The sequence below is a fragment of the Drosophila suzukii genome, chromosome X (genome assembly GCF_043229965.1).
Source record: "Drosophila suzukii chromosome X, CBGP_Dsuzu_IsoJpt1.0, whole genome shotgun sequence".
NCBI classification, from domain to species: Eukaryota; Metazoa; Arthropoda; class Insecta; order Diptera; family Drosophilidae; genus Drosophila; species Drosophila suzukii.
The window spans coordinates 25,392,626-25,417,201 of NC_092084.1; the positions used below are offsets into that span (position 1 = coordinate 25,392,626).

The 24,576-nt window shown below is 39.6% G+C and overlaps 3 protein-coding genes across 3 annotated transcripts in view; 2 read left to right on the forward strand and 1 right to left on the reverse strand.

The window, feature by feature from the left end:
• The window catches only part of LOC108010420 (uncharacterized), a 67,063-nt gene extending 51,782 nt beyond the window's left edge, over positions 1 to 15,281 (reverse strand). The window contains exons 1-2 of the mRNA XM_070997628.1: positions 15,099 to 15,281; positions 14,990 to 15,065 (exon numbers count right to left, since the gene is read on the reverse strand). Coding sequence (XP_070853729.1) covers positions 14,990 to 15,065; positions 15,099 to 15,145 — 123 coding nt within the window. The 5' untranslated portion in view covers positions 15,146 to 15,281. The remainder of the gene's footprint in view (positions 1 to 14,989; positions 15,066 to 15,098) is intronic.
• On the forward strand, positions 3,450 to 4,222 carry LOC136117266 (NADH-quinone oxidoreductase subunit C-like). The gene is made up of 2 exons (XM_070997465.1): positions 3,450 to 4,065; positions 4,127 to 4,222. Exon 1 carries the CDS (start codon positions 3,639 to 3,641, stop codon positions 4,026 to 4,028), a length of 390 nt encoding a protein of 129 aa, XP_070853566.1. The 5' UTR covers positions 3,450 to 3,638; the 3' UTR covers positions 4,029 to 4,065; positions 4,127 to 4,222.
• Positions 15,282 to 18,619: 3,338 nt separating the features above from the next.
• Positions 18,620 to 21,302, forward strand: LOC118878242 (RNA polymerase II subunit A C-terminal domain phosphatase-like). Its single transcript, XM_070997718.1, has one exon. The coding sequence runs from the start codon at positions 18,762 to 18,764 to the stop codon at positions 21,081 to 21,083; it is 2,322 nt and encodes a 773-aa protein (XP_070853819.1). The 5' UTR covers positions 18,620 to 18,761; the 3' UTR covers positions 21,084 to 21,302.
• The last annotated feature ends 3,274 nt before the right edge of the window (positions 21,303 to 24,576 follow it).

The window sequence follows — 24,576 nt, forward strand, 5'->3', positions numbered from 1 at the left end:
AGCATTAGTTGTCTAGAACCTTTAAGCCTTTAAAATCTAGCTATTTTTTGGATTTCCCGCTAAGTAAGCGGGTTTTTGAAAAGTCGTACAACAAAGGTTTTCTATCTCGAGCTTCTTAATACTCCTTAAGACTTAAAGGGACAAACATTTTCATATTGGAAAAGTCCTCTCTTGCTTTTGGAATAACTTTTGAACCGAGAATTGTATTTTAACAAACGCGTATTCACAGTATACAACTTAGTTAACAGCCTTGGGCATTTATCCCTACCAGCTTCAACAGCTCCCATTTTTATATTGATTTCAGTCAGAAGTTTGCAACGCAGTGAAGGAGACGTTTCCGACCCCATAAAGTATATATATTCTTGATCAGCATGACTAGACGAGTCGATCTAGCCATGTCCGTCTGTCCGTCTGTCTGTCTGTCCGTCCGTTTCTACGCAAACTAGTCTTTCAGTTTTAAAGCAATCGGGCTGAAACTTTCCCAAAAGTTCGTTGTTCTTGATCATATTCCATTCTACTCAAAAGTATACCATTTTTAACTTAACACTTTCTAAATATTTCTCATTCGGCACGCCGCAATCCAATATGCTTGTACTGCCATTAGCAGTACGATTTAAATTAACCGTGCCGAATGTGACAAATTTAGAAAGCGTATTTATGTAGTACATCGTATAATACATTTTCGCAAAAGTTGATATCAGAACTTAAAGGGTGTTTTCGTTTGATATCACAATTTTTTTTAAAAATCAATTCATTTCACAGTGTAAGTTCTTAAATGAATATACCTGAGAACCATTCGGATGAGTGGTATTTAGTATATCTTACTATTTGCCTACGCATTTTTAATACCATTGTAAATTGTTTCGTGAATTATTCCAATATTAGATGACTAATGACATGTTAAGGCCTCGCGAAATATGGGCAAATATCGAATAAATACTTGTATCTTTCGATTTTTCGCCCAAGTTCCTTTTCTCCCTACCTATATGAACTTGAAAGTGAAATCGGTGTAAGAAATATGACAAATTTAAATCAAATCTGTCTTTTAACTTTAAGTCGCTACAGTAAGACCCAAACGCGATCTAAGCCAGAGAAACCTAAATGGTCTTTGTCTTATTTCGATGTGTTCTTTCAGCACGTGAAGTCCAAAGAGTAGTACATTTGAAAACCCAACACATTTTCTCACTGATTTTTATTATACCCGTTACTCGTAGAGTAAAAGGGTATACTAGATTCGTCGGAAAGTATGTAACAGGCAGAAGGAAGCGTTTCCGACCCCACAAAGTATATATATTCTTGATCAGGATCACTAGCCGAGTCGATCTAGCCATGTCCGTCTGTTCGTCTGTCCGTCTGTCCGGATGAACGCTGAGATCTCGGAAACTATGGGAGCTAGGCTATTGAGATTTGGCGTGCAGACTCCTGAGCTTCTTACGCAGCGCAAGTTTGTTTCAGCACAGTGCCACGCCCACTCTAACGCCCACAAACCGCCCAAAACTGTGGCTCCTACAGTTTTGATGCTAGAATAAAAATTTTAACTGAAATGTATTGTTCTCATCAATACCTATCGATTGACCAAAAAAAAAAATTTTCCACGCCCACTTTAACGCCCACAAACCGCGAAAACCTGTAACGCCCACAATTTTCATGCTAGATAAAAAATTTTAACTGAAATGTATTGGTCTCGTCGATACCTATCGATTGATCCAAAAAAAAAATTGGCCACGCCCACTCTAACGCCCATAACGCTTAAATCTGTATACCGCCGGTAGGTGGCGCATTTTAATCTCTCTTTGCTGCTTGCATATCTCCATATAGCTGAGTAACGGGTATCTGATAGTCGAGGTACTCGACTATAGCGTTCTTCTTTGTTTTTATTTTAATTCAATACTGTCTTCCCTTGCACTAAAGAAGTTATTCTCTTCCACAAACCGGGGTTGCATACGATAGTTTTTGGCGCATTCGAATAAACCTAAAGAGTTTTTTGCTCAATCAAGTGTCCAGTTTTCAAAAAATTTCGAAAAATCTGTAATCAAAACTTTAAATTAGCTATAATTTTGCAGTGATTTAAGTAAGAACAATTATGTCAAAGTAAACTGTTTAGACTTAAAATGCCTTTAGCATAAGGCGTTTGCGAACAGTGACCCATTTCATTCATCTACCCATTTCTACCTATTTTCCTGCTAAGCTAGCGAATTTTTCAAAAAGGTCCGGGACAAAATATTTTCAGCTCACAAAAACACAAAAAGGGCAAACCAATCTTAACTTGGATATGACCTATTATTAATTTAAGTTGCATAACTTTGCAATGGAGTCTTGTATTGCAATAGTTTTTCTACCCAGCAACGCGTAAAAGAATATGAAAAAATTAAAAGACCGTACATTTTGCTTCTCCGGTTTCCCTAGCTGAAATCTTCTAAATTTTACTTTCTTCCACCGAAATTTGTCCAATAGACTTAGTCTTAGTACCGAAAACAAAGGAATATCACAATACCTTTCGATCTGTGTATTTCTCGTTATGATCGGACTATAATCGACGATTTTCAATCTCTAGAATCTGCATGTCTTATCCCAATTTACTATAGTTTCCAAGATATTAGGGTTCATACGGATGGACAGACAGACGGACAGTCGGATAGAAGGACATGGCTAGGTAAACTTGGCTAGTCATTCTGATCAAGAATATATATACTTTACTTATTACTTATAATTATACTTTACTTTACTTATAATTTGTTCCTTATTATTAACTTTATGCTGAAAAATAATATATTACATGTTTCTGCCTCCAAAAAAATTGCACAACTGGTCACAGTATTTTGAAAATTCATCAGAAACTATTTACGTTCGTTACCTCAATTGTTGAGTTTTCTGTTGAATTTTCAACAATTCAGCAATTTAACAGTTTAGGGAATGCCCAGAACATCATACATCCCATCCCTGGATGTAGTGTATCCCAGTTTGTGATCCAGCCCTGTATTTTTGGAGACCCTAAAAAAAGAGAAGAGGGGACAAGAGAAGAGGAAATATCCATTCTAGAGCGTGATGGTTACGTTTTTCTTTGTGACTGTGTAGACGTTTTCTCTTATACGGCTAATTCTCCAGCAATCCTGCGACTTCCTATAAAGCTGCAAAAATATCGATTGATAGTTTTAATAGTTTTAGGAGTAAACATCGATACTATCAACCAATATAATAGGGTAATTCCTGCAGATTATTATCTAATGAAAATGGTGCAATTATGAAAATTATTATATAGCAACAATTACAATTATAAACGCAATAAGTCTACTTATTGTAGAGGATCGACCCACGGGTGGACATCGACATCGACTTTAATTTATATTTCATTGTTCAACACGTAAAATGTGCGTACCTTCGTTCTCCTTCGAAATCCAAGTGATGGGAGTTGTATGTAATACTATCGGGATAGTCTGAGTAACATCGATTGAGGTCACCGGGGCACAAATTATCGCTTGTCTTCCAGCTCTACTTTCTACCAAAGCTACTGAAAGAAGAAGTGAAGAAGTGACTTGCACAAATTTATAAAACATCCCAGTTTGCTGAAAATAGGTAGCTTCGCGTGGAAATTTGAGTCTTGTTTTTGGAGAAGAAGAAGGCAAGTAAAGTACTTCAAAATGTCCGACGAGGAAAACATGGAGAGCCCCGTCTTCGAGAAGGTTCCAGTCACGAAGGCGGCACCTGAGAAGCCAACCGCCGACAAGGAGATCGGAGCACCGGCCGCCGACAGCGGTGCCGTCGATGGTGAAAAGGCGACCGCCGAGGCCGCTGACAAGGAGGAGGAGTCCGCCGCCGATGGCGAGGAGGCCAAGAAGAAGAGCATCGAAGCAGCTCCATCTGCTGTAGAGAGCGGCGAGGAGGCCGCCATCGGTGACTCACCAGATGCTCCTGCCGTCGGGCCCGTGAAGCGGAAGGTGGACGATTCCGCCGCCAAAGCCGATGAGACCGGTGCCACGCCGGAAAAAAAAGCGAAGATGGAGGAGGAATGCACAAAGGACGAGGTGTAGAACGGCGCCTAGGAAATAGCCCGCGGAGCAGCACACTGTAATATACTTAATAATATATACTAACACAGTAAACACTCGAAAATCACACAAACACACAGCAACACGCACCGAACTGAACCATCCACCCACCCACTTTACCAACGATCGTGTGAGCGGTTGATGATGCATGGCTGGTTGCGTGGGTGGGCGGGCGCATCCTGCAAAGGGGAACGTAGTCTTTAAGCACACTGATCGAATCTCTCTGTCTACAAACAAATGCACAACCAACCCAGCCACCAACAACATCAAACGAGAAACAACAACAATCCTTTGTCATTAAAAAACCCTACTTAAAAACTTAATTTTAAAGCATATATGTATTTCTTTTTATTTGTACACCGTGGGCTTATTTATCAAAATTAAGCTACAGGAAGGGATGACAACCATAGCTGCTGTGGCTTTCGACTGATTGATGTCTTTCTTCTTAATAACACTTAATTAGGGTAATATGTTGGGCGGGTAACATAGAAGTTTTAAGTTAAACATGTAATATTAGAAAGTCATTTTAGAGTGTTTTCTTGTAGCCTTATAAGTAATAAAGTATGTTGGCTTCTTTAAAAATTTATGAAGGACAAGTTGGTTTTTAGGTTTTGGATTGCTTAAGAGAGGAATGAGAGCGGAGTTTGGGGTTCTGGGGCTTATGTTTTGGAAGGATATTTATCCAAAATATGTATAAGTGATATGTCCCTGTTTTAGAACGAATCTACTTGCATGGGCCAGTCTAGTGCGCACAATGTGTAACTGTATAGGCTTGGTTTGTTCAATTCTGGATAGTTCGGTAAAGGCAGGTTTTTTTGTGTAGTGAGCAATGTTGAGTTGGCTGACATTAGTTGTTTGATACGAAGTGGAGGTTTTAATAAACACGTGTGGAGCATAGTTTTGTAGTGTTGATCTTAAATACATATTCCTATCTAATTTATTGTTGTTTGGCTATTAAGGGGGAAATCTTAGCTGTTTTAGCAGCTTCATCGGCGAATTCATTACCAGCTATACCTACATGGCTTGGTACCCATAGAATTTTTATTTTTGGAAAGATGTGGATTATAAGACATCGAAATTTGGAAGTGAGGTATGTAGAGTTTTCTATGTTTTTTATGCCTTCTACTACTGACAGGGAATCAGTGGATGTTTTCCTTCTGATTTTCAGATCTACCTAGTTCGCGTCAATGATTGCTGTAGCTTTGGCTGCGTACACTGAAAATGTTTATTTAATTGGCAAGTAGTAGTCGGAACCAGGACAATTATGTACGTCTCACATAGAAATAATCGGAAAATTTTTTTTTTTAAAATGATATCTTTGGTGTTTTTTAATATACAACCTCCTACGCTTGGAAATAACATTTCTTAAATAGTTCTGAATTTCGAATTTAATTTGATCAAAATCGGACGACTATATCATATAGCTGCCATACAACAATTCTCCATCCCAGTTAACTTTAAAATATATAACACGTTGGATTGAAAATACAATCCCGATAAAATCTCGACATTTGTTCAGTCTACATACCACCTTCACAAAAATTTACAAAGTTAGATTTAAAAACCACATTCCTCTCCCTAACAAACCCTACACTGATCACAGGAGACTTTAATGGATGGAATACTCTCAGGTGATCTACCAAATGCGACCCACGTCAACCTTGCCTTTCGCTCACCGAGCCTCAAAATTCACTGCAATTTTAAAATCATGGACACTTTCCAGGTGATCACTTTCCCATAAGAGGCAAGAAAACAGACATTGAACTACACAAAGAGATTTATAACTAAAAGACCAAACTGGGACAAATTCAAAAATCTTACCAACAGCTTATTTAAGTATTAACTAACACAAACACAGCAACATAAACAAAATTATGTTAAAAAGCGCCTATAATAGCATTCTCCAATCCCAGCCCCCAAAAAGTCAATTTAACATCCCATGGTGAAACAAAAACCTAGACAACCTAAAGGCTAACGAAAATCAAAACTGCAGAGCGTTCAATAGGGAAATGTCTTTATCCGACCTAATACGTTTTAAAAGAACTAATGCTCAGCTCAGATAAAAAGTTCGAATTAGCAAAAAAGGAAGAATTCGAGCATTTCAACTGACTCAAAGCCAGTCATGATTCATATTCGGAGCAACAATACTAATACAAAAGTCTCGAGTCCAGAAGATATTGCAACATCTTTTTCCAATCATTGGTTATCAAAATCCGATGATCACAACTTCTTACAATCTCTTTTAGACGCAAAACACAACGCATACAGACAAAGCAACGACGAACCACCGAAACAAGCAGCTGACTTCATGGAACAAGACATTGAATACTTTGAATAACCTATAGATTCGAACAGTCTAAAAGGTAATTCTCCTGGGATTGACAAGATCAATTATAGTACCAGTCCAAACCTCATCGAGTAAAGACGTGCTATCAGCAGAACTCCGCGAGTACCAGCAGTTACAAATACAAAATTCTAACAATTTTTGTAAACACAAACAAGTGCTCAAAGAAAATTTCGAAAAAAACCCAATAACAAAAATCACATCGCAACCGTTACAAACGCGCACAAGTGCCTTGTGCAGCGGGCGGCAGCCCAGGCACAACAACAATGCATCGACCACCGGACTTAGACTTCCCCCCTCTGTCTACAAGAACAGCACTATTCGAACCGAAATTTATAACGATCACCAGAACGGACAATGAGACATTTGAAAAAGTATCACCATTCGTGATTAAAAAGGTCATTGACTTCACCTGCGGTGGCGAAGTGGAGTCTTGTAACAAGAATAGAAACGGAACCTTATTAATTAAAACCAAAGGCGCAAACCAGGCATAAGATTACTAAAGCTAACGCAATTCCACAACTTCACTGTTTCCGTAACCGAGCATGAAACTCTAAATTTCTCAAAAGGAGTCATCTACTCTAATGAACTTCGCAACATAGATGAATTGGATATACTAAACGAGCTTAAGTCGCAAAAGGTAACCAACATTGAAAAAATACGTATCATGAAGAACAATATTCTACAAGAATCAGGACTCATAACCGTCACTTTTGGATCAACAACTCTACCCGAAACCTTGATGATAGGATACGAGAGAGTTAAAGTTCGACCACATATTCCACGCCCACTGAAATGCCGTAACTGCCTGAAGTTTGGACACCCGACCAAATTCTGCAGAAACCTGCTCCAACTGTTCCGCAGAAGCACACACCACAGAGGACACCGAATGCGACAAACCTAAGTTTTGCATAAACTGCAAGTATGACATAAACAACCAATTCAATCACAGCCCACTAGATAAAACATGCCCCGCCTTTATAAAACAAAAAGAAATAACAACAATAAAAACCCTACAAAAAGTTGACCACAAAACCGCCACAAGAATATATAATATGCGCCACATCCATCAATCTACTCCGTACTCCAAGATAACGTCCACCAATCAACCTACGACCACTGTAAGCGAAGCCCAAAAGACTGCCAGCACCCAAGCAGCTACCAGCACAAGCACCAACCGTCAGTTAAGGTCATACACCGACATCATGGATCACCAACCCACCACTTCGTCCAAACGCACCGTCATTGAAGAAATGGAGACTGAGATTTCATCAGATTCCACTACGACCCTCCCAAAGAAGAAGATGACTGAATCCGACCGTAAGCTTAGAAGCCAAAATAATAATAAGACAAACCTAACATCAAAACCTTCTCTCAAAGCCAAGGATAAATCAGACAAATCAAAGCCTATAAATACTACCAAATTTGCCAACGAATTAAGTAGACTAGCCAATCACAACAGCTCTGAGGAAGAACTTTAAGTAGATATTTAAAAAAAAAAAAAAGAAAAACTATTAAAATAATCACAATGGTATTAATCCTGCAATGGAACTGTAACGGTTACATAAAGAATTACGACCAACTACAATTATTACTTAAATGTTATAACCCAAAAGCCATCTGCCTGCAAGAAACCCATTTACATTCCCTTAATAACACTCCCATCCCTATCAACTTCACATTCATACATAAAAACACATCAAACAACTCCCACGGTGGAGTAGGAATTCTAATCCACAACTCAATTCAAAACGAACAAGTTAATCTTAACAACGATTTCGAATCTGTAGGAGTTATTATTCACTCCAAACAAAAGCTTCGACTCATATCCACTTACATTGCCCCAAACAAGAATTTTGAACTACGAAATTTGGAAAATATGTATGGTAATCCCAATGAAAATACCATCATAGCAGGTGACTTCAACAGCTGGCACCAAAGCTGGGGATCGCCTAACAATAATAGAAAGGGATGTACGATTTTTAAATACATTTCACAATCTAACCTAATTACCTTAAACGATGGCTCCCCAACCCATTTCTCAACAACAATGACACATGTGGACCTAACAATAATTACCCCGAACCTCGCCACTCAGACCAAATGGAAAACCGATCATGAACTCTTCGGTAGTGATCATTTTCCCATCCATATTAATCTTTTTGATAATGAAAATTCCAGTAAAAGCTACCAGATCCCCAGATACAAACTTGAAACCGCAAACTGGCCCCTCTTCACATCACTCACAGATATTTTTCACAACAAAAGGCCACCAAGCAGGCAAATAAATCAAGAAGCCGCCAACATTATAAAAATAACCCATCAAAGCGCAAGTACAGCAATCCCGCAATCAAACCCAGCATTTAATAAAAAGAAAACCGTCCTTTGGTGGAACACATCCCTCGAACAACTTAGAACCAATAAAAACCAATCGTGGTACTTGCTAAGAAGAAGTATATCTCTCGAAAACATCATACAGTTCAAGAAAAACAAGGCTTTGTTTAGAAGAGAACTGAAACAAGCAAAACGCAGCTCTCTGCAAAAGTTTACTGCAGAAATAAACCCCAATTCAAGTCCCTCAAAAATCTGGGCAAACATCAATACATTCTGCGGAAGAAAAACCAGAAATGATATACATTGCTTAACATCCCCCTCAGATCCATCTATAAACATTATAAATTCAGAATCCATAGCCCAAGTCCTCGTCACTCACTGGTCAGAATCGTCTTCGGACTCTAAATTTACCGATTTATTCCAAACTAATAAGAACAGAGTCTACTCAATGAATTTATCCCACAATCCATCAATAGAATCTAAAATCACATTGATTGAGTTCAAAGCAGCTCCAAACAGCCTCAATGGAAAGACACCCGGTCTTGATCGCATTTCATACCCAATGATTAAAAACTTCAGTCAGCCATTAACAAGCCGGTTAATAAATTTATACAACAAAATCCTAGACAGCCACATCCCTCAGCAATTTAAAAACAGTATTATAATACCGATCCATAAACCCAATACTCCCAAAACATCTGTAACCTCGTATCGTCCCATATCGCTCAACCCTTGTCTTTCGAAGGTGCTAGACAAAATTATAGCAAACCGACTCTGGTGGCTTGCAATAAACTGCAAACTCCTCGATAGTCGACAGCTCGGTTTTCGAAAGGGCATGTCCGTATCTGAATGCCTAACTCTGTTAGACTACCAGACTACCGCAGCCCTATCAACCAGAAGCCACATTTCAATTATTAGTCTCGACTTCGAAAAAGCTTACGACAAAATAGGAATTCACGCAATAATAGACGAGTTACAGAGATGGAGAATCGGACCAAAATTGTTGAATTACGTAAAAAACTTCCTAACCAATCGCAAGATAAAAGTCAAAGTGAGCAACACTTTTTCTGAAGACAGACCACTGTACAATGGGATCCCTCAAGGTTCACCACTGTCCGTAATTCTCTTTTTAATATCGTACAACAAACTATGCCGCACCATTGAAGTCCATAGGGGATTCAAATTCTTTTCCTATGCAGACGACTTCACTATACTGAAGAAAATTCATAAAAATGTAAACACAATGTCTATAAACAGCCTATTCACAGACATATTAAGCTGGTGTGACTACTCAGGAGCGAAACTCTCTGTGCAAAAATGCAAACATCTGCATATCTGCCGGAAACATAGGTGTAATTTTACAATCACATCACAAGCATACCCTCTTAACCAAGCTAATTCCCTTAAAATCCTTGGCCTTACCATATCAAGTAGATACAGGTGGAAAAATCACATAGACACTCTGGCAGTAGAACTTTCAAAAAGACTCAACATAATTAAATGGTTAGGCAATCGTAGATACAACTGCGACACCAGATCTTTAATAAATACAATAAACGCTTTTGTTATGTCCAAGATTGACTACTGTCTCCCATTTTATGGGAATTGCCCTCTCTCTTGTCTAAGAAAACTCAAAACTATCTACCATGCAGCTTTAAGACTTGCTTTTGGAGCACCACGCACAACTCCAATCAATAACCTTCTGATTGAATCCGATATTACACCTATCGAGATTAGAATTGAGCTGACCACTGCGCGGATTTGTAAGGTTTTCTCATTCGCCAAAAATACGCCACTTCAAACCGTCCTCCAAAAGATAAAGAACGCCAAAAGAACACCCAGAATACCTTCAATCCTACATAAAGCGTCAGAATTCGTTCTCGAAAATGGAATAAACTGCACTTCAGTTAAATTAAGGAAACAGAAACATCCGCCATGGTCCTTCTCAGAAGATAAAATAGACTTAACACTACATTACACAACTAAATCGAACACTCCTACAACTGTTTTCCAAACAAAATTCCTCTCCCTTAAAGAACTCTACAATAACTACGCATTCATATACACAGATGGATCCAAATCTGGGCACGGAGTATCTTATAGCATCACTACGGACACACGCATCATTAAAACAGCACTCCTACCAGCACATAGCTCTATCTTCACCGCAGAAGGTGCAGCTATTTATGCAGCGTGTGATTACGCTGTATTACAAAAGAAGAGATTCGTCATTTGCTCGGACTCACTATCGTCACTGCAATCAATAGCCAACATAAGCAACCAATCCTTCTACACCGCTCGAATCAGAGATATTCTCAACAGCCATCAGTCGTACATAAAATTATTGTGGATCCCAGGACACACAAACATAACTGGAAACGACACAGCTGACGCAGCTGCCAAGGAAGCTCACTTATTTCCACACCTCTACGAAAACAATTACAACTACAAGGACACACAATTATTTATCAAACAGAAATTCAAAAAACAATTCGCATCTCTATGGAAAAATACTTCAGACCACTATAAACTTATAAACCCCAACAAACTATCTCTAAAAAATTACAACATTAAAGCAAACGATATTAATCGCCAAGACTTGATTAAGTTTTCAAGACTAAGGCTGGAACACTCCAAGCTCACGCACGAACACATAATAAACAAACAAGCAGCACCGCAATGTGAGCGCTGCAACACATCGATCACCATCAAGCACATTCTCCTAGAATGTCCCCTCTTTCTATCAGAAAGAAACAAATTCCTACCCTCAAACCCGTCAGAACTCCTTACCCCCAACACCCCCAATATCATAGCTTCCATGAATTTCTTAAAGGCAATAAAGTTATACCATGTAATTTAAAACCTAGACACAGTCTATATGTAAAAATGTAAATTGTATATAACAAACGTAGCTTAAGGCCACAGTAGCTATAGCTACAATGAAAAGCATAGGCTATAGGTAATTTCTCAATTGCCTTTTAGCCTGAGAATAAATAAATAAATAAATAAATTATACAATGATACAGCAAACGGCAAATCCAGTAAAAATGAAAATAAAAAACTTATTCCACTCAATACTAAAATCCATTATACCCCAGGCCTTTAAAATTTGTAAAATAGTCCCAATTCATAGGCCTGGAAGGACAAAACTACTATTGAATCATATAGATCCATTTCCCTTAACCCAAGGATCTAAAAAACACTTGACAAAATCATCTGTAAACGACTCTGGTGGTTTGTTACTTCCAACAAACTTCTGAACAGTCGTCAATTTGGGTTCAAAAAGGGAAATAGGTGGCAGACTGTCAAGTATATGTAGATGTTCTGATCAACAAAGCCCTTTCAGAAAAAAACACGCATTAATTATATCTCGTGACTTTGAAAAATCATTCGAGAAAATAGGACTACACACAATAACAAGGAAGAACGCTATAGTCGAGTACCTCGACTATCAGATACCCGTTACTCAGCTAAATGGAGATATGCAAGCAGCAAAGCGAGATTAAAATGCGCCACCAACCGGCGGTATACAGATTTAAGCGTTATGGGCGTTAGAGTGGGCGTGGCAAATTTTTTGGATCAATCGATAGGTATTGACGAGACCTATACATTACAGTTACAATTTTTTATCTAGCATGAAAATTGTGGGCGTCACAGGTTTTCGCGGTTTGTAGGCGTTAAAGTGGGCGTGGCAAACATTTTTTTTGGGTCAGTCGATAGGTATTGATGAGAACAACTGTAGGAGCCACAGTTTTAGGCGGTTTGTGGGGGTTAGAGTGGGCGTGGCACTCTACTGAAACAAACTTGCGCTGCGCAGGAATCTCAGGAATCTGCGTGCCTAATCCCAGTATTGTAAGTCTCATAGTTTCCGAGATCTCAGCGTTCATACGGACAGACGGACATGGCCAGATCGACTCGGCTAGTGATCCTGATCAAGAATATATATACTTTATGGGGTCGGAAACGCTTCCTTCTGCCTGTTACATACTTTCCGACGAATCTAGTATACCCTTTTACTCTACGAGTAACGGGTATAAAAAGTAAACTTATCAAATGGGGCTGTGGGCCAAGGTTAATCAAATATGTAACCCAGTTTATGACAAGTAGAAAAATTAGAGTAAAGGTCAACCATTCCCTAATTCAACCACTTCACAACGGAATCTCGCAGGGATCCCCACTGTCTGTGATCACTTTTCACGACTATAACATTATAGAAGAACCCTACAACAAACTTCAATAGTCTATTCCCGGACATTTGCAATTTATCCGGAGCGTCGTTATCCCTCTCAAAATGCAAACATATGCACAGAAAACACAACTGTATCTTCCAACTTTCTACAGAAACAAGCTACATATGCTAGGCTTAACATTTTACACTAAATACAAATGGAAGCTCCAAATAAATAAATTAGCAAAACCCCTGACAAGTTCAATAAATATATTAAAATGCCTCTCAAACGACAAATTTACTGCCAGCCGCTGACTCTAGTCCTGTGGTCGGCAGTGGCCTATCTAGTGAGCATAGGGAAGTGTTCTGCCCATCCTCTGCTCGCTCACGTATAACGTACATGTTCGTGTGACTTCGGCATAAGTCTTCGGGTCATTTTTTCTAAACTTCGGCGCGCTTTTTTGTTGCTGCGGCAGAGGATCTCAGTGCAAAGCAGAGAAACGTCTCGCTTCAGCACGCCGCGCGCAAACTTCGTGTTTGTTACACTCACACTAATGCAAGGCAAACTTGTGATGGTATGTGTGTGCCGACCACTGCTCTAGTCCAAACAGTCAGAAGTCTATGTCTGTCAAAAATAGACTACGACTCACCATTATATGGGTTAGGTCCAAAATCGCAAATCGAAAATAATGCACTCCATTTAGCACTAGGTGGTATTTGCCCAGCACCCGTCATCAACTTATACTTAGAACCTAACATACCACCCACGTTAGAACACTTCACCTCCAAGCCAAAATTTTCTAGCACTGTAGCCCAATCATCAGACACTCCCCTAAAATCATTAAAAAAAAATAAAAAATAAGAAAACCCTCAAATACAGAAACTCAGTCCTACACAAAAATACTACGTCCTATGCAAACCTATTTCTCCCTTGCATCCCAATAAAAATCTTACCAAAATCTTAGTCTTGGCACTTACAATCAGATGCTATAGACACACGTTTGAGCCAATATTTAGAAAAGAATTTCTGGACATTAAAGCAAATCTTGCCAACCAAAAAACCAAGACACAACTGTCTATGTCATATCCACAAAGAACAATGTTCTAAAAAAAAGGCATTCTTCCCAATTACACGTCAGTTTATGCTGCAGAAATTATAAATGGAAGTCGTCGTGATAGGTCTTACTATTAAAGGAAAGATCTGCACCTGCTCGGACTCTCTTTCCGAATTCACTCGCTTAAAAACATCGATAAGCAACATCCTACGAAAATTCGTGGTATAATAAATACCGCTTACCCCAAAATCAAAGTCGTGTGGGTTCCGAACCATGTTGGAATTAGCGGCAACGAATTTTCCGATGAAGCCGCAAAAAACGCAACTATCGCACCTCTGTTCACCTCACATAATATTAACTGGTTTGATACAAACAGATTCTTTAAAAGTCATTTTTATAACATCTCTCTTAATCTTTTTCAATACTCCTCCAGTTGGTACCAACCCATAAACAGTAGCCTTCTGAATATAAGCGACTACACTGAAGCAAGAGAAATAACCAAACTACCAAGACTACACCAGACTCACCCATGAATATAGAATTTTCAGGCTACAAACAACCCCTGTAAGTTCTGTAACCACACTTTAATGTCAATAGAGCATATTCTTAACGTATGCGCTGCATTTGATAACATCCGAGTCCATATCCCAAATGAAAACCTCTCCACACTTCATTCCAATCCCACAACTACCAACCTTCTTTAAGTTTTCGAATTCATTTATAAATCTATCATATCAAGCCTCTTATAATGAGGACTAATGTCCTTGGGTATTCTGGGGTATCAAAGTAGATTTCCAACTCGGCGGCTATATAAGCATAGTAGTCGCCTTCCCACACTCTCCTGGTGCGCTTCGTCACTAAGTGGACTGCCGCCCAAAGTGATATATGCATTAAAATTTAGTTTTTAAGTAGGGTTTTTTAATGACAAAGGATTGTTGTTGTTTCTCGTTTGATGTTGTTGGTGGCTGGGTTGGTTGTGCATTTGTTTGTAGACAGAGAGATTCGATCAGTGTGCTTAAAGACTACGTTCCCCTTGGCCGGCCTCGGCGGTCGCCTTTTCACCATCGACGGCACCGGAGAGTGCCCCGCTGTCGGCGGCCGGTGCTCCGTTCTCCTTGGCGGCGGTTAGGTCCTCAGGTGCCGCCTGCTTCACTGGAAGCTTCTCGAAGACGGGGCTCTCGATATTTTGCTCAGCCATTTTTTAGTTTTAGTTTTTTGGAATGTGTGCCAAAAACAAGACTCAAATTTCCACACGAAGCTAGCTATTTTCAGCAAACTGGGATGTTTTATAAATTTGTGCAAGTCACTTCTTCACTTCTTCTTTCAGTAGCTTTGGTAGGAAGTAGAGCTGGAAGACAAGCGATAATTTGTGCCCCGGTGACCTCAATCGATGTTACTCAGACTACCCCGATAGTATTACATACAACTCCCATCACTTGGATTTCGAAGGAGAACGAAGGTACGCACATTTTACGTGTTGAACAATGAAATATAAATTAAAGTCGATGTCGATGTCCACCCGTGGGTCGATCCTCTACAATAAGTAGACTTATTGCGTTTATAATTGTAATTGTTGCTATATAATAATTTTCATAATTGCACCATTTTCATTAGATAATAATCTGCAGGAATTACCCTATTATATTGGTTGATAGTATCGATGTTTACTCCTAAAACTATTAAAACTATCAATCGATATTTTTGCAGCTTTATAGGAAGTCGCAGGATTGCTGGAGAATTAGCCGTATAAGAGAAAACGTCTACACAGTCACAAAGAAAAACGTAACCATCACGCTCTAGAATGGATATTTCCTCTTCTCTTGTCCCCTCTTCTCTTTTTTTAGGGTCTCCAAAAATACAGGGCTGGATCACAAACTGGGAAAACTGTTAAAACTGTTAAACTGTTAAATTGCTGAATTGTTGAAAATTGAACAGAAAACTCAACAATTGAGGTAACGAACGTAAATAGTTTCTGATGAATTTTCAAAATGCTGTGACCAGTTGTGCAATTTTTTTGGAGGCAGAAACATGTAATATATTATTTTTCAGCATAAAGTTAATAATAAGGAACAAATTATAAGTAAAGTAAAGTATAATTATAAGTAATAAGTAAAGTATATATATTCTTGATCAGAATGACTAGTTTACCTAGTTTACCTAGCCATGTCCTTCTATCCGACTGTCCGTCTGTCTGTCCATCCGTATGAACCCTAATATCTTGGAAACTATAGTAAATTGGGATAAGACATGCAGATTCTAGAGATTGAAAATCGTCGATTATAGTCCGATCATAATGAGAAATACACAGATCGAAAGGTATTGTGATATTCCTTTGTTTTCGGTACTAAGACTAAGTCTATTGGACAAATTTCGGTGGAAGAAAGTAAAATTTAGAAGATTTCAGCTAGGGAAACCGGAGAAGCAAAATGTACGGTCTTTTAATTTTTTCATATTCTTTTACGCGTTGCTGGGTAGAAAAACTATTGCAATACAAGACTCCATTGCAAAGTTATGCAACTTAAATTAATAATAGGTCATATCCAAGTTAAGATTGGTTTGCCCTTTTTGTGTTTTTGTGAGCTGAAAATATTTTGTCCCGGACCTTTTTGAAAAATTCGCTAGCTTAGCAGGAAAATAGGTAGAAATGGGTAGATGAATGAAATGGGTCACTGTTCGCAAACGCCTTATGCTAAAGGCATTTTAAGTCTAAACAGTTTACTTTGACATAATTGTTCTTACTTAAATCACTGCAAAATTATAGCTAATTTAAAGTTTTGATTACAGATTTTTCGAAATTTTTTGAAAACTGGACACTTGATTGAGCAAAAAACTCTTTAGGTTTATTCGAATGCGCCAAAAACTATCGTATGCAACCCCGGTTTGTGGAAGAGAATAACTTCTTTAGTGCAAGGGAAGACAGTATTGAATTAAAATAAAAATAAAAATCAGTGAGAAAATGTGTTGGGTTTTCAAATGTACTACTCTTTGGACTTCACGTGCTGAAAGAACACATCGAAATAAGACAAAGACCATTTAGGTTTCTCTGGCTTAGATCGCGTTTGGGTCTTACTGTAGCGACTTAAAGTTAAAAGACAGATTTGATTTAAATTTGTCATATTTCTTACACCGATTTCACTTTCAAGTTCATATAGGTATGGAGAAAAGGAACTAGGGCGAAAAATCGAAAGATACAAGTATTTATTCAATATTTGGCCATATTTCGCGAGGCCTAAAGATGTCATTAGTCATCTAATATTGGAATAATTCACAAAACAATTTACAATGGTATTAAAAATGCGTAGGCAAATAGTAAGATATACTAAATACCACTCATCCGAATGGCTCTCAGGTATATTCATTTAAGAACTTACACTGTGAAATGAATTGATTTTAAAAAAAAATTGTGATATCAAACGAAAACACCCCTTAAGTTCTGATATCAACTTTTGCGAAAATGTATTATACGATGTACTACATAAATACGCTTTCTAAATTTGTCACATTCAGCACGGTTAATTTAAATCGTACTGCTAATGGCCTACACAAGCATATTGGATTGCGGCGTGCCGAATGAGAAATATTTAGAAAGTGTTAAGTTAAAAATGGTATACTTTTGAGTAGAATGGAATATGATCAAGAACAACGAACTTTTGGGAAAGTTTCAGCCCGATTGCTTTAAAACTGAAAGACTAGTTTACGTAGAAACGGACGGACAGACAGACAGACGGACAGACGGACATGGCTAGATCGACTCGTCTAGTCATGCTGATCAAGAATATATATATTTTATGGGGTCGGAAACGTCTCCTTCACTGCGTTGCAAACTTCTGACGGAAATCAATATAAAAATGGGAGCTGTTGAAGCTGGTAGGGATAAATGCCCAAGGCTGTTAACTAAGTTGTATACTGTGAATACGCGTTTGTTAAAATACAATTCTCGGTTCAAAAGTTATTCCAAAAGCAAGAGAGGACTTTTCCAAAATGAAAATGTTTGTCCCTTTAAGTCTTAAGGAGTATTAAGAAGCTCGAGATCGAAAACCTTTGTTGTACGACTTTTCAAAAAACCCGCTTACTTAGCGGGAAATCCAAAAAATAGCTAGATTTTAAAGGCTTAAAGTTTCTAGACAACTAATGCTACAGATACGTGCTTTATGTCGCTGAGAGGGTAATTCAATATGCTAATCACGCTGCAATAGATTCAAAGTTATAGCAAAAAGTCTTTTTAAACTAACTTTTGTGTCTTTCCTTAAAAAATATATAGCCCTTGAGATTCCCCAACTTTTGATGTACAACACTTGTTGCCATACAAATTCCCGTTTGGAAGTTATTGAACGATTAACACTTCATGCTTACCTTGAACACTATGCATCATTAATTTGATGGCACAAGTTCTTAAAAGATAATTTTTGAGTAAATGAATAACATTTACAAGTTTTTCATGGACTAAAACTTTTTGTAATAAGCTAATTGTTAAAAGCCCGACAAGTCTTATTTAAACTCCTAGAAACTAAGTAGACGTGGTATTGCCAACAGAAATGTATATATTTACTTTTGTGATATTAATATAGTTTATACGTTTGTATATGAGCATTACAGCAAAAGTGAACATAGCTCCTATTTTATAAAAAAATTCTGATATCAAATGAAAACACCTCCTAACGAGGTAAGGGGTCGTGACAATCGCACCTTCAACATACAAAAGTTTTGACATCTGACTTTGTGACGGATAAATTCGACTAAATAAATCGAATTGCAACCTCAACTAGGTACGGAGATTTGAACTAGTTAAGTGTTTAAAAAACTGAGGCCAAGCGATGCAGAACATAGTCGACGAGGAGGGCGCGGCGCCCAGTCTCTACACGCCGGTGGGCGACGATGGGAATCCAGGTGGAGGATCTGGAAGAGCCGACTCCTCCATCCAGGAGTACAAGTCCCAGCGCGCCGGGGTGGTGAAGAAGCGGCTCCGCAAGGACGGGGAACTGCTCTCCAAGGGGGACACCATTCTGGAGTTGTCCGAGTGCATACACACCACGGTAACCAAGGACATGTGCGCGGACTGCGGAGGCGACTTGCGTCAGAACGAGAATGGACAAACGTCGGAGGCCTCGGTGCCCATGGTGCACACCATGCCCGATCTTAAGGTCAGCCAGAAGCTGGCCCAGAAGCTCGGACACGACGACACCCGCCGCCTGCTGGCCGACAGGAAGCTGGTCCTGCTCGTCGATCTCGACCATACGGTGATCCACACCACCGACGACACGGTGCCGGACAACATCAAGGGCATCTACCACTTCCAGCTGCGCGGCCCGCATTCCAAGTGGTACCACACGCGCTTGCGCCCCGGCACTGCCGAGTTCCTGAAGCGCATGTCCCAGCTCTACGAGCTGCACATCTGCACCTTTGGGAAGCGTAAGTACGCGCACAAGATTGCCCAACTCCTGGACCCCGAGGGAAAGTTCTTCTCGACCAGGATTCTGTCCAGAGATGAGTCCTTCAATGCCACCAGCAGGACGGACAACTTGAAAGCTCTCTTTCCGAATGGCGATTCCATGGTGTGCATCATCGACGATCGGGAGGATGTGTGGAACATGGCCTCCAACTTGATTCAGGTCAAGCCCTATCACTTCTTTCAGCACAAGGGTGACATTAATGCCCCGCCGGGCTTGTCCAAGCATGAACTGGATGGCGAAGGCGTTGATTTCCAAGAGATTACCGAGAAGATTTCCGAGTCTATCAGCGAACTGAGAACAGAAGATCCTGATAGGGGCGACAACATAGTCTCAAGCACAAGCAAGGATGATGAGGGGAATGAGGAATCAGTCGACGTATTCGAACTGGAGAGCGACGCCAAGGATCCCGAGATTTCCAATTCCTCGATAGCCGCAGAGGCACCCAAGAAGCCGCCGAGTGACACACTAAATGGCAAGACTGTCTCAGAGGAAATCGTGGTCGTAGACGATAGTTCATCTGGCTCACCAGATGCTGAGAAAGCTGTTATTGATGATAGTTCCAAGGAGGTCACAAAAGCCGAGGTGGTGGAAGAGAAAACCCCGACAAGCAATGAGGATGTGGCCACCACGTCAAAGCCCAGCCTTCGAGTGCCGCTCGAAGGGCAGAAGCAGATAGAGATTGAAGACACCGACGATTACTTGCTTTATCTGGAGGGCATATTGCGCAGCATCCACAAGCGATTCTATGCCATCTACGACGAGACCACGGAGATAACCGATCTAAAGGTCATCGTTCCGAAGATTCGCTGTGAAGTGCTGCGTGGCAAGAGCTTGGTGTTTTCCGGCCTGGTGCCCACGGAGATGAAGCTGGAGCAATCGCAGGCATACTTCATTGCTAAAAGTCTGGGCGCAGATGTGCAGCCGAACATTGGCAAGGGGGTCACGCATCTGGTGGCGGTCGATGCGGGCACCTACAAGGTATATGCCGCCAAGAAAGAATCCGCCATCAAGGTGGTCAATGCAAACTGGCTGTGGACCTGCGCCGAGCGCTGGGAGCATGTGGAGGAGAAGCTCTTTCCATTGGACCAAGGTGGCAAGGTGCGCAGTCCCGAGCACGTGGTCAACTACAGCGAGCGCCCAGAGATCTCACCATCGAGCAGCAAGCAGCAGGAGGGGCAGAGCCGCACCTTCCGCGAAACGCTCAATCCACTGCTGGGCCTCACCAACGCGGACATCGAGTCCATGAACCAGGACTACGACACATTCTTCGAGTCGGACTCGTCGAGTGACGAGGGACCCGTTAACCTTGAAAACCCACCAATGGATAGGAAGGTGCTTAAGAGAATGCGCGAAGATAATAGCAATAGCAATAGATCCAGCAATAGAGCAATAGATGACTTGTTGACGCGCAGCGAGGACGTGATGATCGGAGCGCAGAACGTCATGGAATTTGACATAGGCTTAAACGCAGAGGCTAATGACAATAATGAGAAGGAGGATGATGACGATGAGATGCCCAGAGCCAAGTTTCGACGAGGAGAAGATCTGCCTACTGACCAGGAGATTGGCTCCGACCTGAACAGCGAGAAAGACCCGGAGGACGAGGACGACGACGAATGGGACATGATGGGCGCCGCCCTGGAGAGAGAGTACCTCGTCCCTTCCTCGGAAGACTTTGACATTTAGAAAAAGAAATCTTCGAACATTAGACAGGAGCCTGAGTCCCCGCATTGGAGGCCTGCTGCCCGGCCACTAAAGACATATTAGTTTACTTTTAAAGTAGGCAGCAAGAGGTCGCACATCGGCGGGCACATCGGTCCTTCAGCCGCAGTGAATTTTTGAATCAAAAACTCAATCTAATCTAATGTAAATTGTACATGTTTTAAAAATAAATTTGTCATCAAATAAGACTCCAAGATCAACGATTTTATTCAAAGCAGAGAAGCGATATAGCACCACCTACTTAAACATGATAACGCCGATTAGCCAATTACGATGCTATCCAATTTAAAGAATAGAAATGAAAGCCAAGCTTGGATAGTTTCGCCTTTAAGGGAAAGTGACAAACCTTGTCAAAGGCTTTGGCAAAATCTGTGAAAATAGTGATAGTCTGTAAATGGTATTAAAATGCGTGTATGCAGTGCTTTGTAAAAATATTCAAGGTTGTCATCGTAGAGCGACCATTCTTAAAGCCATGCTGATTAGGTTCGATACATTACCTTATTACCTTCTGCGGTTATACATAGTAGTCCTCTACGTGAACTGCCGTCCACATTGATTATAACGAACTACAAATACTTTTAAAACTACACAAACCCAACATTATTTCACTTTAGGAAACCCACGTAATGCTCTTTCAACATTTCCCCATCCCAGTCAAATTTCAAATCTATAACACATTGGATAGGAAATACAATCCAAAAAAAAGCTGAATATTTTTTTAGCCTACAAACAACTTTCACAATAATTTACCAAGACAGAAACTACATTCCCTTACCTAACAACACCTACACCGATGACAGGAGACTTTAATGGATGGAATACTTTCTGGGGATCTCCCAAAAGCAATCGCAGGGGTAGAATCCTCGGAGATTACATTCACAGTAATAACTACATCACATTAAACAACGATCCACATCGACCTTGCCTTTGGCTCACCGAGCCTCAAAATTCAGTGCAATTGTAAAATTACAGCACCATAAACAAAATAATATTAAATAGCACTATAATAGTGTTCCCCAATCCCAGCCCCCAAAAAGTCAGTACAACGTTACTAACAAAAATCCAGCCTGGAGAGCGTTCAATAGGGAAATGTCTTTCTTTTAAAAGAACTAATGCTCAGCTCAGTCGATAAATTCGATTTAGCAAAAAAGAAAGTTTTCACGCACCTACATCCAGCATTTCAACTGACTCAAAGCCAGACATGATTCACAGATCAACACATTGTATTCGGAGCAACAATACGAACACAAAAGTCTCAAGTCCAGAAGATATTGCTACAGCTTTTTCCAATCATTGGTTATCAAAATCCGATGATCACAACTTCTTACAATCTTTTTTAGACGCAAAACACAATGCATACAGACAAAGCAACGACGAACACAGAAACAAACAGCTGACTTCATGGAACAAGATTGACTACTTTGAACAGTCTAAAAGGTAATACTCCTAAGAGCGGCAAGATCAATTATACAATGATACAGCAAACGACAAAACCAGTAATAATTAGAATAATAAACTTCTTCCACTCAATACTAATATCCATTATACCCCTGGCCCTTAAAATTTGTATAATATATAAAGTCAATTGATTAAATGGGGCTGTGAGCCAAGGCTAATCAGTTAAGTACAAGTCGCAAAATTAGAGAAAAGGTTAACCATAGTCATTCCTTAATTCAACCACTTCAAAACAGAATCCCGCAGGGATCCCCACTGTCTGTGATTTCTTTTCTCATTGCAAACATACGAATCAGAACTTCACAGCATTTGAAGACGACTATATTATAGTTTACCCTAAAGTACAGAAAAACCCATCAATATACCGAAATCGTCTATTCCAGGACATTAGTAACTTTTGCAATTTATCCGGAGAGTCGTTATCCCTCTAAAAATGCAAACATATGCACATTTGCAGAAAACACAACTGTATCTGCCAACTTTCTACAGAAACAAGTTTTGTAGTAAACAAGTACAGTACCGGAGCTAACAATGTTAGGCTTAACAATTTACACAAAATACAAGTGGAAGCCCCATAGGAATAAATTAGCAAAATCTCTAACAAGTTCAATAAATATAATAAAATGCCTCTCAAACGACAAATGAACTGCCAGCCGCTGACCAAAAATAGACTACGGCTCACCATTATATGGTTTAGCTCCAAAATCGCAAATCATACCGATCCAAATCCCTTTCAATAATGCACTCCATTTAGCACTGGGTGGCGTTTGCCCAGCACACGCCATCAACTTATACTTAGAACCTACCACCCACATTAGAACACATCACCTCCAAGCCAAAATGTTCTAGCACTGTAGCCCAATCATCAGACACCCCTCTAAATTCAATAAAAGAAAAAATAAAAATAAGAAAACCCTCAGAAACTCAGTCCTACACAAAAATACTACGTCATGTGCAAACCTATTTCTCCCTTACAGCCCAATAAAAATCTTACCAAAATCTTAGTCTTGGCACTTACAATCAGACATTTGAGCCAATATTTAGAAAAGAATTTCTGGACATTAAAGCAAATCTTACCAACCAAAAAACCAAGACACAACTGTCTATGTCCACAAAGAACAATGTTCTAAAAAAAAGGCATTCTTCCAAATTACACGTCAGTTTATACTGCAGAAATTATCGTCATTATCGTGGAAGTCGTCGTGATGGGTCGTACTATTAAGGGAAAGATCTCTTTCCCAATTCACTCGCTTAAAAACATCGATAAGCAACATCCTACGAAAATTCGTGGTATAATAAATACCGCTTACCCCAAAATAAAAGTCATGTGGGTACCGAACCATGTTGGAATTAGCGGCAACGAATTTGCTGATGAAGCCGAAAAAACGCAACTATCGCACCTTTGTTCACCTCACGTAATATTATCTGGTTTGATATAAACAGATTCTTTAAAAGTCATTTTTATAACATCTCTTTCAATCTTTTTCAATACTCCTCCAGTTGGTACCAATCCATAAATGGGCTTTAAACGACACCTGTAAGTTCTGTAACCACACTTTATTGTCAATAACGTATGCGCTGCATTTGATAACATCCGAATTTATATCCCAAATGAAAGCCTTACTACACTTCTTCAAATCCCACACCTACCAACCCTCTTCAAGTTCTTAAGTTCCTTAATGTCAAGCCTCCTATAATTAAGATAGATAAGATAATTAAGATAGACACCTGAAATATACTTGAATTATACACTTAATAATTAAAAATCGAATACCAAAGTTAAATGAATTATACAATTAGTAATTAAGAACAGAATAGTAAACTGAAATTATTGACTTTAAGCCAGCTATGGCTGCCGATCCCTGTTGTTTTGTAAATAAATAAATTTCATTTTAAAAAGTCCCCCAAAATCTTGTTTTCAGTATATTTTTTAAAAGGAGCATCGGATGAGAAGTCATTCGACGCATTCTTTCAGTTAGAGTTGCATTCTAAGTCTAATAAA